The sequence below is a fragment of the Phalangium opilio genome, unplaced genomic scaffold, assembly GCF_054372755.1.
Source record: "Phalangium opilio isolate 3A_F unplaced genomic scaffold, DU_Popi_V2 ptg000053l_1, whole genome shotgun sequence".
NCBI lineage: Eukaryota > Metazoa > Arthropoda > Arachnida > Opiliones > Phalangiidae > Phalangium > Phalangium opilio.
Window position 1 is genome coordinate 1,294,571 of NW_028324172.1, and position 16,229 is coordinate 1,310,799.

Sequence of the window (16,229 nt, forward strand, 5' to 3'; positions counted from 1 at the left end):
GACGTAGCTTCTTCAACCATAGCCCATTCGATCGCGTACAAAACGACGCAAGCTGCTCGTGCTATAGAATCCCGTTCAAAGAATTGGATTTACATATATAAGTGCGACTTTTGAAGAAAATTCGGAGTAACCGAAAACTAATATTAAGTTCTATAGGAGGAGGTATGTTTTTTGGCCAGTTCCTTCGTCCTATTGATAGAAATGACCTGAAATTTAACTTAGACGCGTTTCGACGTGTTTTATTATACTTAAAGGGATTCTAGCTTTCCAGAGTGGATATTGTTTTATAAAAATTATTTTCCAAAGTCAAAATGATGTGTTCAGTATCAAGACTGAACATATCTTCGGATCTACGGATCCAAATGTCCAGAAATTTTACTCTGAGGTGTGATACAATCTATTCTATTATATTCCAAAGGATTCAAGCTTTCGTACCGAACTTAAAAGGCGAACAGAAAATTTATGTGAATTAAAATTAAAATCACATCTTAAAAATTAGATTAAATAAATTTAAATTAAATGTTAAAATATTGCAGCAATGGTTTTCCGAGAAAAAAAACTAATTACAAAACTTATTATAATTAAATACGCAAAATCTATCATAGGTGGCGCTTTAAAAAAAAGTACTCGATACTTTGGGTATCGAGTATTTTTTTCTCCGATACCGATACCCGGTATCGAATACAATATTCAGTACTCGATACCGATATCGATACCAAAAATCTTCGATACTCCCAGCCCTACTATAAGGTCGTTTTCGATAAATGTCTGTCGATTCGAAATCGTAATCCGAGATAGATATCGAAATCTATTTCGACAGGGTAGTAGCGGACGAAAACCTCTTCGTTATCATTTTCCTCCAATCACGATCGCGCATCGTTATCCTGCACGAAAGACAACAAAAAGGGGAAAAATGGCCGCGATAAACCTAGCTCGCCTAGAAATGATTGCAGAAGTTCATAACACGCTTCACTTTCTCAACAAACTTATTTAAAATTGAGCCTAAAGTTGCAGATATTAATAACAAGGCGTAAAAAAGTGAAAGGTAGGTGGTAAAAATTATTTGGCTGAAGTAACTGTTATTCAAATTTTCAATATAAATCATTAATTAATTAAAATAATACGTATCCTCTTTTTTTCACCAAAAATTTAACTTGCGAGGGAAAAAAAAACAATTTAACATGAAATATGAGCATTATTTTAAAACTGTGCTAGTAACGTGTAAGGTTGTTTGAGTATACATTTTATAAACCCTTAAGAATAGAATTTAGAGTTATACCAGGAGTTCATTTAACCCGAAGTACGAAACTGATTAATAAACCCGTAACGACAAAGTTTCGCCTAAAGCTCAGCGGATTCATACACCGCTTAGCTCCCAAAGAAATAGTTACCCCATTTTTTAGCGCCCACGCGCATTAACTTACACACTTCCGGTTTAGCACTATTTTTATCTTGTGATTTTGAGAGCGAAAATGGCTCACGTCTGCTTCTGTCGGAACGGTGTAAATTAAGCCTTGGCTAAGAAGTTGGCTTTTAGTCGGGGTTTCTAGTTTTCTACAAAACGTTTAAACGATCGTCAAAAATGTTTTGTTGTGATATGTGTGAGTGAGAATTCCGTGGTTAAATTAAAACCGTTTGGACAAATTTATTCGCAGTATCTTTAATATAAGAATTCCATCGTGATTCTACGTCCACCATATCGCCATTTTTGTTTTCAACGGAGATCTCAGCCAACGGAAGTTTTGGAACCAAAACCAAGGAGCATAGATACCACTACGATATACTGTAAGGTTGTATGTCCATAAACAGGCTAATCCTTTCTATGCGCAACGACAGAATCTTGTTGTTCGCGATTTTTACCATTAGCTCTATGGCCAGTTTCACACTTCCCCCCCCCGAGGGGGGGTTATTATGAACTCCTGGTTATACCTATTCTGCCCTCTAAGTTCGAAAGAAATTGAAACTAATAAAAGAAGATTAGTATTTTTTAAAAAATAATAGCCAAGTATTATTGACCACTTATCTTTCACTTTTCAAGACTATGTTATCAAAGGCAATTTTTATTAAATTAAGAAGTTACAATCAGTTTTATAATGGGTAAAATATGTAAACTTTAAAATGTATTTATTCCGGTTCGTGTTTTTATAATATTTAACACTGAGGTAGTACCTCAACAGAAAAGTGATTTACAATGCCCTGCTCCACATTTATTGAGGCAAACTATTGTTCTTTCAATGTTTTATTTAGAACACTAATGTTTTTGGAGACTCTTCAAAGAATGCCTAGACGAAATATCGAAGATTTTAGGAGCGGACCAGTATTTTGGAAGGAAGGCAATCAAATTCAAGACGCGACTCCGTTGTCTCTTGGATTTCTTGCACCCATTTTTACCATATACTTCTACGGAATTGCACTCGCCACGGCTGTCGCCATTTGTGAGATTTTACACATTTTGAAGAATTTCTTTTAAATACTAGGCACTTCATAAATGATAACGATTCGCTTGTTCATTTCGATGATAGATGAATGATTTAATCAAAAATGAACGAATATGAACTTCATTGCTCATTAAATCACAAATTTACATTATATTGGGTGATTCCGAGTACACCATTAATTAAAGGGTTTGTTTTTAGAGTCAAACTGAGTGAAAAGTGTGAAAGAACGCGGGGTCTACAACATTAACGTATATGTCTTCCCAAACACTTGCTTCTAAAACAAGGAAATGATCAGAAATTTTGAATAACACGTATCAGCCTTCGAACATTTTCAATCAAGAAAGTTATTGTACCTCTATATGGCCAAAGTGTACTATTTAATGAGTGTGAGGGAAATTGAATCAAATTATTCGACACGTAGAACTATTTCCTTGTTTTGGGAGCCCATATTTAGGAATTTATCACATCGGTGTTACTTAGAAGAATTCTTTATACTGTGCCTGGCGTTGGTGATGAAAAACTTAGGGAAGTCCCTATTTTCAAATAAATGGGGTGAAAATGTTTTCCCTACTGAAGTCGAGACATCCTAATGGTGAAACAAAGAGAGTAAAGAACACATGAATTAAAATTGGACCAAGACCGAAAAAACCAACGATATGAGTGAGGTTTATCAATTGACTGAAGTTTCAGATATTGAAATTTTTCTTTTAGTATTTTTAGTAGTTTAATCCTTAATCACTATTTAATTCAACAACTGATTTTACTCTTAATCGATCTATTCCCTCTAAATTTATTCAAAAAATTGCATATCTCCGCTTTTTCCAGAACAATTCCATTTTCCGAAAACATTTTATCGTGAAATTAATAATTTTGAAGGGAGTACGTTTAGAGGGACAATAATTAATATCTGAAATATTCTACTGAATTTCTAAGAAGAGCACCCATACACTGCAAGCGTGGATGACTGCAAAATTTTAAATCATAACTCGTTTAGTGTGAAGTGATTTATGTATTAATTCCGCTGAAAAGAATATAAAATGACATTGTACAGTACTGAGAAATTTTTCTTTTTATGGAATCTTTCCACTAACCTTTGGTTATTTTTATACTTATACCGGGTGGCTTCGGTATTTGTGGCCAATAGCTTCTATGGGATAGTATTATTCCACTGAAAATAGTATGTTTCCTACAATATTGTGTTGCAGGATTGATAACGTGAATAATAGATATGAAATGCAATAGTCTGCTGTAATCGAAATAATGTTTAACGTATTGCCTACAGTTTAAGACTTGATTGCTCAGTGTAAAACAAGTATTTATTGTGGACAAACGTCCCTGATACTTATTAACAAAATGTACAGTGTTATGTTGGCTAATCTAGTAATTGTTCTAAATGAAATCCGTCTGCGTGAAGACACATTTCCAATCTGTACGTGAGATTCGCGCGAACATTGGCCAAAGTTGCAACTGTAATTTCTCCAAACGCGCCTCGAATCCTACGCAGGCCCGTCGTCAGGGGGAGGGCCGGGTGGGCCCGGCCCTACCTACAATGTGTTTGGCCCTGCCTGAAATATTTCCAAAATTCTTGGAAACGGCTCGTGGCCCTACCAATAGTTTCATTGGCCCAATGCCCCTACCCCTAACCTCACCAGACTACTTTCATTAGATTATGATAAGCCTATAAATCCCTTATAATTAAAAAGAAATTTAAAACATTATTGCCATGGCAGAAAAAAACGTTTTCGCCAAGCTTCGGCAAATTGGCACACTCTTCGTAGACGGTAGAGCAGATAATTCCAGTGTTGCCAATGTTTGAAAGTGGATTTTCCCACTTCTATTTGAAAAATTTCCCACATTTCTCACACCCCCTTATTAGCCCCGCCGAAAGCTAAAATATGGAAGAAAAGTTACAGTCATATTTATCTTGACTATGCTTTCCTAGTAGTTTTTATATGCAATATCACTCCGCGTAGCTTTGACAATATGTACAAAAGCGCCAAAACGCTTAAAGCTTTAAAATTCTCAAAATATGCTACTCTTTTTCCAGTGTCAAATTTACAATCACCAAATTTATTTCAAAATGTCACTTGCAATTACTTAACCGAGCAAAATTTTCGAAAGTGCACTAATTTTAAGTGCATAGTCTGCTCAATTAACACTTAAACAGGGAAATTCCCACATTTGACAGATTTCGGAAAAAAATTACCTTTTTCCCACAGAGGCTAAAACCTTACAAAAGTTTCCCACACATTGGCAACACTGGATGATTCTGAACTCTCGGGAGGTTCTCAGCTTCGTGAAATTATGCAGGCTTACAAATAAGTTTTTTTCCTATACTCCGGAATAGGGACCCCTGCCTGGTGTGGTTGTTGCATTCGTGGCAAACTAATTATTAGGGCCAATATTTTTGAAAAGGTGAAAGCTGGTTATATAATTTGGAAAACGTGGCAATTATTTATTCATATATTTTGGAAAAGGTAAAAACAAATCATGCTAAGTATCAGGGCCCTTTTTGCAAGATGGGATCTTATTTGTAATAGATCTACGAGAATGCGATTTGACATATTTATTTTTAATTCGCAAACGTAACCCGACCCAACCACCAACAAATCATTTTTAATATACATACTAAATTGAACAACGTAAAATATATTGTATTTAAATTACACTTGGAAATGAACATTTCGTCATTTGGAATATTTATTGTCGTTTACAAACCTAACCGCACCTGTCTTAATGTTAGTTGAGGCTTTATAGTTATTGATACACATTTCAACTTTTGGTCAAAACATATATGCAGCGTAAAGTTATTTTATTTTTAACCAAGTTTCAAAAGTTCACATTTCATAGTCTTTTTACAAAAAAATAAAATAAAAACGGAAATTAGCTATGATTAAAGGATTAAGCCATGAGTCGGAGGAAATATGTTTCTTTTACGGTTTCACTGGTTCGAGTCTTCTGAAATAATAGTGAGAAGTATATTGAAGGGCTTTAAATTATCGTGCAAAGGTTCTGAATTTTAAAACTAATCGTTTTTATCAAAATTCATTGAAACCTTGTTTGTACTTATCACAGTAACAGACATTTTTTAGGAAAAGAACCATTATTTTTAAAACTTTGCGCGATAACTTGCATCGCCATATTGACGGTCATGGTGAAAGCTGACGGCTTTGAATTTTCAAGTGATAGTCGGAGATACACGCTCAAAGAAATATATCTTTGAAATGGCTTCCAAAGCCCGAGCAGCCAGCGTCCCGGTGTCGCGTGATCCAGGAGGTAATGTATAGAGTGACTAGTCTTTTAGTGTTAATCGGTTAGTCGCACTAGTTCTTAATTTTTAAACCGCATACTAGAGATATATATTATGTTTAACCAGAAAAAACAATCAATGAACAAGTTTCATACTTATTTTTGGTAATTTATTTTCTTCTTTTACATGTTATTGTTATGACTAGCGTAATTTTAATTTATAGTTGTTAAACCCTTGTATTAATTTTTTTAAGACCTCGTTGACATTGTCTGTTTTCTCGCTTAATTTTTAATAAATAGTACAAAGTTTTTAAATTTCTTGTATAGACACGATTTTAATACTAATCCACCCTAATCCCGATGAGTATACCAAGGCTTATAGCACGATTTTCATTGAACAATCTGAGGCAAAATTGTGCGTCGTATTCTTCCCGGTAGGAACTTTTAAGTTATTTTCTAATATGCATCATCTTGAACCAGACTTTTCAGTTAAAAATCTTCACAGAAAAAAAAGTGTTTAGAAACTAAACAGGTGCCTAAACACGACAATGCAACAGATATTTTATCATGTTTAAAAACACTCATGTTTAAGTAAGAATGGTGTTTAGGTTTGCAACACCTTATGTTTAGGTTCAAAATGTGTTGATCGCTTGTCATATCTAGTATTTAAACATGTTTAAGGTGGTATATGTCAAGTTATTATATTATAATGCTTAGTAACAAGACGTGTTTACACGATTATATGCCTAGTTGTACAACATGTTTTCAGGATTACATGTTTAGGTTTTAAACATGACTAAAAGTTCATAAGCTTAGTTTTAAAGATATTTGCAGGTTTATCTTGAAATATTTTGAATGGTGTTACGACGTGCGTCGGTGTAAATACATTGGTTGAAAAAATTCCTGCGAAATAAGATACATAGTTTTCAGAAATACCCGTGCCGCTTCTAATGCGTAAAAAGACAATTTCCATTGAACTTCAAATTAGCTTTATTTAAACACTTCAGTAGCATTGCGCCGAATCCCATTCGACCGTAAAACCCACACTTTGGGTTTTCCCGATGCAATGTAAATTAAATTAACTTAAGACAATTTCCGGCCTACGTAAAATGAACACTAGATCCAAACATTTTCTAAATTATTATTTTATAACTAAGGATTATAAGAACGAAATAGTAATAAATCAGCAAAATATGACATAATAAAACCAATTGCTAATATTGATTTATTTTTTTATGTTAAATTCCGCCCCAAAGAGGAAGAGACGTACTTCTATAACCAAGCCAAACCAAACCTAACCGAACAGTAACGTTTTGGAATAGGCATATTATTTGAGAAGTAAATGAAGATAAACATCAATATTTTGGAAAATGTGTAACAATGCTAAATGATTTATAAAACATTACTAACCTAACCTGAAAAAAAAAACAGTTTTTTTGGACGAAAGTGTTTTTGTTCAATGCTTAACCCGACTCCAATTTTCACTTTTTCTGTATACTATTATATTATATATTTAGAAAACACGGTGTTGAAAACTTCCCGAGGTCGTTTTTAATTTTACACGGAATTTTATTCCGTTAAAATTTTAGAAACGGCACCAAAACCCCTGTCCCTGTCCCTGTCCCGGACGCGTCCGCGAAACGAACGCTTACGATAAGAGAGGGAAACCGGTCGCGTCCGCGAAACGTACGCTTACGATGAGAGAGAGAGATCGCTAGCGTACGCGGTGGCGATACGAAGCTCCGCGTAGAGAGAGAACTGCCTGCCTGGTATATTAGTGAGAGGGGGAAGAGGGAGAGGGGGCATCCCGCTCGGAGAGAGAGGAAAAAAAGGTAGTTTAAATCTCGCGGGCTTTTTTGAGTGAAGGGAAACAAGATGATAATTTTCGTGCACTACTGCACTTTGTGCGCGTGATTCATCAGAGATTATGGTGGATGGTTAGGTTAGGTTTCGTAAAATAGAGGGGACGCTTTAAGGTCATAGTGATTTCTGGTTTAGGGGATCCAGGATTTTGTTTAAATACATTATTTGATTCGTATGGTTTTTAAAAATTATACTTTAGTGGGGTGCACAATTTAGTTTCATTAATATTATTTGAAATGTGACGTTATTAGAAATTAAAGGGATACACGATTGTGTTTCAGAAATGTTTTTAGTTGTACGATTTATTGGAAATCAACTATACGGGGGGTCACGTGAGCCGTGTAAAATTACTATTAAGGCCCAGCCCTTGGGCCATCTTGTTTATTATCATCTTGTTGCATAGTTGTCAAATAGTGGCGCTTCCAAGGCAGTACGAATGTATTGAAAACGCTAGGACTTTTGAGGTCTCTTAATTCGACAAATAGCGCCGTTTGAATTGTAAATATCAAACCCGCGGTTGGGCTAAATTCATTAGAAACTTCGGCGGAATTCTGTCTAATGGAATTCTGCGCAAAGGGAATATACCTATTTAAACGAATCTAGCCGACCTGTTGGAAATGTTGTTCTATTATTAGAGCCAAGAAAGCTTATTTATTCTTCATGTCGAACCATCACTTTAAACATATATTTTGCTCAAAATTTGAGTAAAGGAAGTCATTGTGGCTTTCATTATTAATATAGCCACAAAGTGTTAGATTATTCACCTTGTGGTAAAATATACCTCCACGTTTTAATTGTTTTCCTTAAATATAATTCTTCATAAAATAAAGATTTAAAAAATTGAAACCATATACCAACGTATTAAAACATGTTACATTAAATAACACCTGGCAAGCGTTGATGTTTAGCTTAGTATTAAGGTTATTCTATGTTTACCTCTTAAACGTGATAAAATAATAAGTGTTTCTATTTGGAACACGTTTTAAGGATCCTTAGAGAAACAGAGATGTAATTAGACATCAACATTGAAGCAATAAACATTACCTCACACCAATGTTTAACTTTATAACATGTTCAGATGTTGCAAACCTAAACACCTTTTTTTCTGTGTACCTGACAAAATCGAGTTTAAAATGCTAAATATTCCACACGAAAATTTTCCTTCGAAACCTGAGAAAATGGTCCAATTTCAGGTCTAGAAAACTTCACTGTCATTTAGGCAGGGAAATGCATGTCTAATTTTAATGAAAGATGTCCTTTTGTATGTGTTAGTCCATGGTTATAGTTAAAATTGGAAAAATTTTGTGTTTGCGGTGTTATTAAACATGAAAGTGATGTTAACAGAGAGAAGAGGAGGATTCTATTGCCTTTGTCTACACGCTACTTCTAATCAACATTTTAATGAGTTTCCAACGGATTTGGGTGTCGTATTTTCCTTGCGACTCCGCCCATTCAAGAACATCGGCACCACAAGACAAAGTAGGTGTACTATTCTGAGAGATCTTGGCAGCTACTAGAGGAAATGTACCATATTTGCTCTTATGTTTACTTATGCCCAGAACCTTTTGAAAGAGAAAGTTTAATTATAGTGATTACCCATTTTACTGATTGCCCCCTAGAATTACCTTTAGCAATGCTAAAATGATCAAACGCATAACGCTCATTTATAACACTATGTTAGCTTTATCTAAACCCACATTTGAATTAACCAACAAAACATTCCAGTCAAACATAACATAGAAGGCGATAGCTACCGAACGAGAACGAAACACATGAGGAGCGCGGTAGGAATCGGGGAAAATCGTTATCTATTTAGTTAGCACATAAATTAAAAGAAAATAAATATAAAAACCCCAAACATACAAATTAATAAGTATCCGACCCCACAGATTTAAAGGTACCCCACCCCACATCACCCCGACATTTTAGAGATACAATTTAAAGATAAAAACTCGAGAATTGTACTAAGTCTCTATGGCTCAGTGGTAGAATGTCTGTCTACTGCGTGAACCACCCGGGTTCGATTCCCGGCTGCAGTCTGAAAAAATTTTTAATTAAAATTAAATCTCTAACCGAGCCCAGTTACCCCTATGGGTGGGTTGTGGTAATATAAAGTTCCTTTTAAGCTAACAAGGCTCCCAAGAGGACCATTACAATTTTTGCGCCACATCTCGTATATTTTAGTGAACTCGAAACCTGGCATTTTCCAAAATATATTTAAAATTATTTTCCAAATTACTATTTAAAATATTATTTTTTCATATTATTTAAAATATTATTTTTCATATTATTTAAAATAAATAATTTATATAATTTAATATAATATTTTGTAAATGAATTAAATAGCTTAACCAAAATTTCAAGGTAGGCTCGAACGCGCGAGCCTCGGTTTTAAAACAATCCACGAGGAAAAAAATGTCGAGCGATTTACCACTGGGCTACGACTAGCTCTGCGATTTAGGTTTAGGTGGTTTCAGCAACCGACTATCGGCATTTATTGTTACGAAGAAGAAAACAAATAAAAAATACACAGAAATACCACAGTGAAATAATACACAGAAATCTCCATTTGACGTTTCGCAAATTACAGCAATTATACACGTATGTGGAATATCAAATAACATATCGAAAGCAATTGGTTTCTAATAATATTAAAAAGTTGATGTACATCAAAAATAGTTCGACCTAGTTGTTTTAAATTATGATTTGAATTTTATGAACATTTCCTACTTAGTTTGCGCGTTCAATTGAGCGTGTATGGGTTCCTTAAAATTTGGTTGATTATGTTAAGTGACATTGGTTATCAATAATAAATTGGGATAAATTAATATGTTATATGGTCTTCGAAACTACCACAAACAACACGAAGTTAAGTTTCATTCAATTGAAAAGATCCAAATGAAAAAAAATTAGTAAATATCAATATTATTTCCATTTCTTGAAATATTTATAATATATCATTTTAAATTTTATAAATATTAATTATTAATTTATATTTCAAAACAACCATTTTTAGTCAACTAAAATTGAAAAAAAAAATCAATCGACGTTTAATCTATTGATTGATTTTCTATGGATTACCACGCTGCATGTACTATGAAAAACACTCCAGTATTATCATTGCGAGTCAAATACAAAATGAAAAATATGGATGTTAAGATGTTTCTAATGTCTCCAGGAAATGCAAGTAATTATTTTATTATTTTTCAAGTTTATGCATTTAAGAAGCTTTTGATTGATTATATATTGAATAATGGTTTGCTTAATAATACTAATAGATAAGCCGGTTATTTAATCAAATTTCGAGGCAGACAAACGTGAATAACAACTTAAGTGCAATCGCAATTTTACTGCGAATCATTAATATATTGTCAAAATTGACTTTGGTGCGTAGTCCACTTTTAATGAATTAAATTTAACTTCTTTAAATTAGATAAAATCTCACAAATGGCGATCAAAGTGGCGATTGAAATTCCGAAAAAGTAGATGGTGAATACTAGACTGAGAAACCCAAGAGACATCGGAGACGTCTCTTGCAGTTGATTGATCTCCGTCAAAAACAATTCCCGAGATTTAAAGGTGTCCCAGTTTTCTCGTGGAGTTACTTGACTAGTCTCCAAAAACATTAGTGTTCTGAGTAAAAGAAAATAAAGTAATAATTTAGCATCTAAACAAGTAGTAGTGGTTAGTGTGGACATCCCTTCATAGACATAGCTTAATTTATTGCATTTATTTGAATTGTAAAGACACGTTTGCGTGTAAACAAGAATGCATGGCCTGTGCGAGTCCTCGATAAGCAACTTTCGACAGGCTCGACAAGTTTTCGAGCCGTGGGAAAAAGCTCGGGACCAAGGCTTATGGTTATCTAGCTTCAATATGTGGGCGGTGAGACTTTAGATTTGATTAAAGGTCAGAAATAACCATCTAACATAATCTGCTGAATATTAAGACGCTGCAGTTATACGCGAAATAGAAAATAATTGCGATTTTTATTGGTAAGGTTCGTATCCTTTTTGTTAGCCCACATTTGATTGGTAAAAGTTTTGCTCCAATTTTTGGGTATAGAAAAATACGCTTGGATTCTTTTATCAATGTGAATATCAATACACGTAAGTACACTAAGGACAGTACTTAGATAAAGGAACAAAGTAAGAGCTAAAATTGAAAGTCGTTAAGGCTCGCCATAAAAAATGGAGCCTCGATAAAAGCTCGAAACCAGATTTTGAACATGCAACTAAAGACTCGAAGCTCGATAAAAAACTCGAGGCACGGTTTCAAGCTCGATAACCAAAAAGAACAAGGCTCGCACAGCCCTATTTCTCCTGTTACTCCATGTTCTGAGCGACAAGGATTGAAGGAATACAACATACTTCGGCAATCCTATGCTATGGGTGCCGACTACCCCTTGTCTACCGGAGTAAATCTCATTTTCCTATCCCAGATTATTTACATCTCAAAAGCCAAGAAGTCCTGACCTCTTCGCCTCAACCAAATTGATTTAAAACCTTCGAATATATACATTCCTGGTGTAAAAAACTTTTGGTCGTATACATTTATACAGGGTGTTTCTGAAAAGTCCATCACAAATTAAGGGGCGTGTTTATGGGACCAAACTGAGCGGAAAGTACCAAAGAACATGGGGTGTACAACATTTTGTTACGGAGATATGGCCTTCCAAACATTCGCCCCTAAAACAAGGAAATATCCAAAAATGAGGAGTAAAACTTAAGACCGACTAACCAGCTTGTTTAAAATTACTAGACAATTTCAATAGCCTTTAATCGAACAATTGATTTCTACCTTTACTAATCAGAAGCGTATAAATGAGTAGAAGTATGCCTACGGTGGTAATGTAAAATTAATCCCAAGTGACATGATGTTTCAAGATCTTCCCAGCACCAAGTAAAATGGTTCTGATTGAAGGGACTTTTATTAGCACAGCGTAAACAACGTTATTTTCAGGAATTAGTCCAAATGTCCACGGGCGGCATTACAAAAACGAGGCAGTCTTTCGAATGATACTTGGACATGTTGGAAGATCCCTGGCTTGTTCCTGTTATCTCAAACCGTAAAAAGCTACGCAAATCTTCATCATCACGGACAACACTCTTGTACGTTAGGTATGACCTTGAGAAAACCTAAAAGGACATCTCGAATGTATTTGAAAAACCCATCTCCAATTAAGGGGCGTGTTGTTTGTTTCCAACAGAGTAAACTCGCCCAGAGAACAATTACAATGCAGAGCCACGTTTCGGCGTTAATGGCCCACAAAGGTGGTCCCAAAAACAAGAACAAACTTTAATTTGTTTCGTTCAGTAAGTGTTTCATGTGTCATAGATAAAACGCCATGATTAATGCACAAAGAAAATGTTATTGACAAGTTTTCGGACCGCGATGCTGAAATGTGGTGGTGCACCATCGTGCATGAACCACATTCTGTTTACCAAACCTAAGGGTACGTCTTCGAGTAGTTCTGGTAAATCGTCCCGTAAGAACTACAAGTAAGCCACACCGTTTAACCTGGGCTCTAGGAAATATGGCCCAATTAAATTGTCACCCACAATACTACACCACACGTTTAAGCTGAATTGTACTTTGTGAATTCTAACGCAAGTTGCGTGTGGTTTTTTCTTAATCAGCAAACCAATTGGCGGCTGCTTGTTTTTGGATCGTCCTCGAAAATATTGAGAACTTCACCTATTCTTAAAAAACAGAGCACTATGTTTTTTAAGAAAGGAATAAAAGAGGTTTCACGTACATGTGTTTGTTTTATTAAACTCATAATTCAACGAAGTCTGTTACAATGCCTTTCTTCACAAATGCCGAATATGCGGATATGCACCTAATGTATGGACTAGCCGAGGGGAATGCCGCTGCAGCTGTACGCTTGTATCAGGAAAGATTTCCGCAGAGGCGACTACCAAATCGACTGACGTTCGAGGCTGTGGACAGACGTTTGAGGCAAGATGGACGAATCCAACCGGCTGGACCTCAACCTAGAGCGAGAGCCATCCCAGAGGCCGTAGAAGACGAAGTTCTCACCATTTTCGAGGACGAGCCTGAATCAAGTACCCGCCAAGTTGGTCGCCGATTAGGCGTAAACCACACGCTCGTGTGGAAAATCCTCAGAAGCCACCGGTTTCATCCTTTCCATGTTCAAAAAGTTCAAGGTTTGAATCCAGCGGACTACCCACGACGCACGGCGTTTTGTCAGTGGTTTCTGGCTAAAGTAAACGATATCGATTTCCCACGGGATTTGTTGGTTACTGACGAAGCTAACTTTTCACGGGATGGTATTATTAACTTACATAATAAACATCAATGGTCCCAGCTAAACCCCCACGCAACTTGCGTTAGAAGTCACCAAGTACAATTCAGTTTAAACGTGTGGTGTGGTATTGTGGGTGACAATTTAATTGGGCCATATTTCCTAGAGCCCAGGTTAAACGGTGTGGCTTACTTGCAGTTCTTACGGGACGATTTACCGGAACTACTCGAAGACGTACCCTTAGGTTTGGTAAACAGAATGTGGTTCATGCACGATGGTGCACCACCACATTTCAGCATCGCGGTCCGAAATTATCTTAACGCGACCTTCCCTTTGCGGTGGTTAGGTCGAGGTGGACCTGTGGAGTGGCCTGCTCGATCACCCGATCTGAACCCTTGTGATTTCTTTCTTTGGGGCCACCTGAAAGACTTAGTTTATCAGACTGAAGTGCCCGATGTTGAAGAGCTACGTCGACGAATAATTCACGGCTGTCAAACAATTCGCGAAACTCCAGGCATTTTTCAACGTGTAAGGGAATCATTTGTAAGACGTGCTAATGTGTGCCTTAACGCGGGTGGTGAACACTTTGAACAATTTTTGTAACTAGTTGCAATTAAATGTTAAAACTTGTCAATAAATTCATTTTCTTCGTGCATTAATCATGGCGTTTTATCTATGACACATGAAACACTTACTGAACGAAACAAATTAAAGTTTGTTCTTGTTTTTGGGACCACCTTTGTGGGCCATTAACGCCGAAACGTGGCTCTGCATTGTAATTGTTCTCTGGGCGAGTTTACTCTGTTGGAAACAAACAACACGCCCCTTAATTGGAGATGGGTTTTTCAAATACATTCGAGATGTCCTTTTAGGTTTTCTCAAGGTCATACCTAACGTACAAGAGTGTTGTCCGTGATGATGAAGATTTGCGTAGCTTTTTACGGTTTGAGATAACAGGAACAAGCCAGGGATCTTCCAACATGTCCAAGTATCATTCGAAAGACTGCCTCGTTTTTGTAATGCCGCCCGTGGACATTTGGACTAATTCCTGAAAATAACGTTGTTTACGCTGTGCTAATAAAAGTCCCTTCAATCAGAACCATTTTACTTGGTGCTGGGAAGATCTTGAAACATCATGTCACTTGGGATTAATTTTACATTACCACCGTAGGCATACTTCTACTCATTTATACGCTTCTGATTAGTAAAGGTAGAAATCAATTGTTCGATTAAAGGCTATTGAAATTGTCTAGTAATTTTAAACAAGCTGGTTAGTCGGTCTTAAGTTTTACTCCTCATTTTTGGATATTTCCTTGTTTTAGGGGCGAATGTTTGGAAGGCCATATCTCCGTAACAAAATGTTGTACACCCCATGTTCTTTGGTACTTTCCGCTCAGTTTGGTCCCACAAACACGACCCTTAATTTGTGATGGACTTTTCAGAAACACCCTGTATAACTTCCGTAATAGTAAACCTTTAAATGTTGTCAATTATTCATAATCTAACAAATGTGTGATTATTAGAATTCAAATTAACAATATCTGAATATTTTATGCCGTGATAATTTTCCGCAACTCTTAATTTGAATATAAGTAATGAGGTATCCTAAAGTGCATTCTCCCACTCCCATCTTTGGTTTTTTAATTTTGAAATTCTGGGCTCTTTATTGATTGTGTAATATTATGTGAAACGACAATACGTTTGCACGTAAGGAAGAAAACGCTTATATGTTATATTTTGACAACATCATGTACATTATACTTACAAATAGTTGATATTTTCAAGTATGTCTCGAGGGACGTGTTTGTTTATGAAAGATAGTAACTCTGTCAGAAAATATTTCTTATCATGAAAAAGCGCAGATGTGCCACGGAGAAAAATGTCTTTAAGTATATAAGGCGTAATTGTAAAATTGTAAATTAAACCATTTTGATCAATCTTTTTCTGAAGGTTGGCGCTAAAAGACGAGTTTCTCTGAAATGTTGAAAAATAATATTATAGTTTTTAGTTTAGATGGTTGAAGGATGAAAGTCGTTTCGTACTACTCGCTAGTATGAGGGGAAAAGGGGCGGGTGACTTACTAACTCGTCACAGCGCTTATTCATATACATATAGAGTGTGGAAAATATCAGACTAACACCTTCCTTTGTGGACAGCCCCCAAAACTGCCAACGGATGACGTCATTTTATTAAATTATACAGGGTGTAAAAAATGTTTGGAATTCATGTTTTATTTTATGCAAGTGGCAAGGTACAACAGGAATATTAGAGAATACGCCTCAAAGCAAAACATTGTTATAAACCTCAGTCCTACGATTAGTCTTAGAACTTAGGTCTCAAATTACAACCTCTAATCTGTTTGGTAAACACGTCAATGTAAATGTTCGATGTGACTACCATTGCGGTACAAG

General features: G+C 35.8%; 1 protein-coding gene across 1 annotated transcript; it reads left to right on the plus strand.

Annotated features, from left to right (window-relative positions):
* Positions 1-12,233: 12,233 nt before the first annotated feature.
* On the plus strand, positions 12,234-16,119 carry LOC149672282 (uncharacterized). Its single transcript, XM_089840156.1, has 3 exons — positions 12,234-12,670; positions 12,760-14,067; positions 16,063-16,119. Exons 2-3 carry the CDS (start codon positions 13,354-13,356, stop codon positions 16,117-16,119), a joined length of 771 nt encoding a protein of 256 aa, XP_089696282.1. The 5' UTR covers positions 12,234-12,670; positions 12,760-13,353.
* Positions 16,120-16,229: the final 110 nt, after the last annotated feature.

What these genes read in the sequence shown, in the direction of transcription:
- LOC149672282 (XM_089840156.1), top strand. Translation starts at nt 13,354, where the DNA reads ATGCCTTTCTTCACAAATGCCGAATATGCGGATATGCACCTAATGTAT. An exon ending in AAGACGTACCCTTAGGTTTG is followed by an intron (nt 14,068 to 16,062) that starts GTAAACAGAATG and finishes ATTTTATGCAAG; the next exon opens with TGGCAAGGTACAACAGGAAT.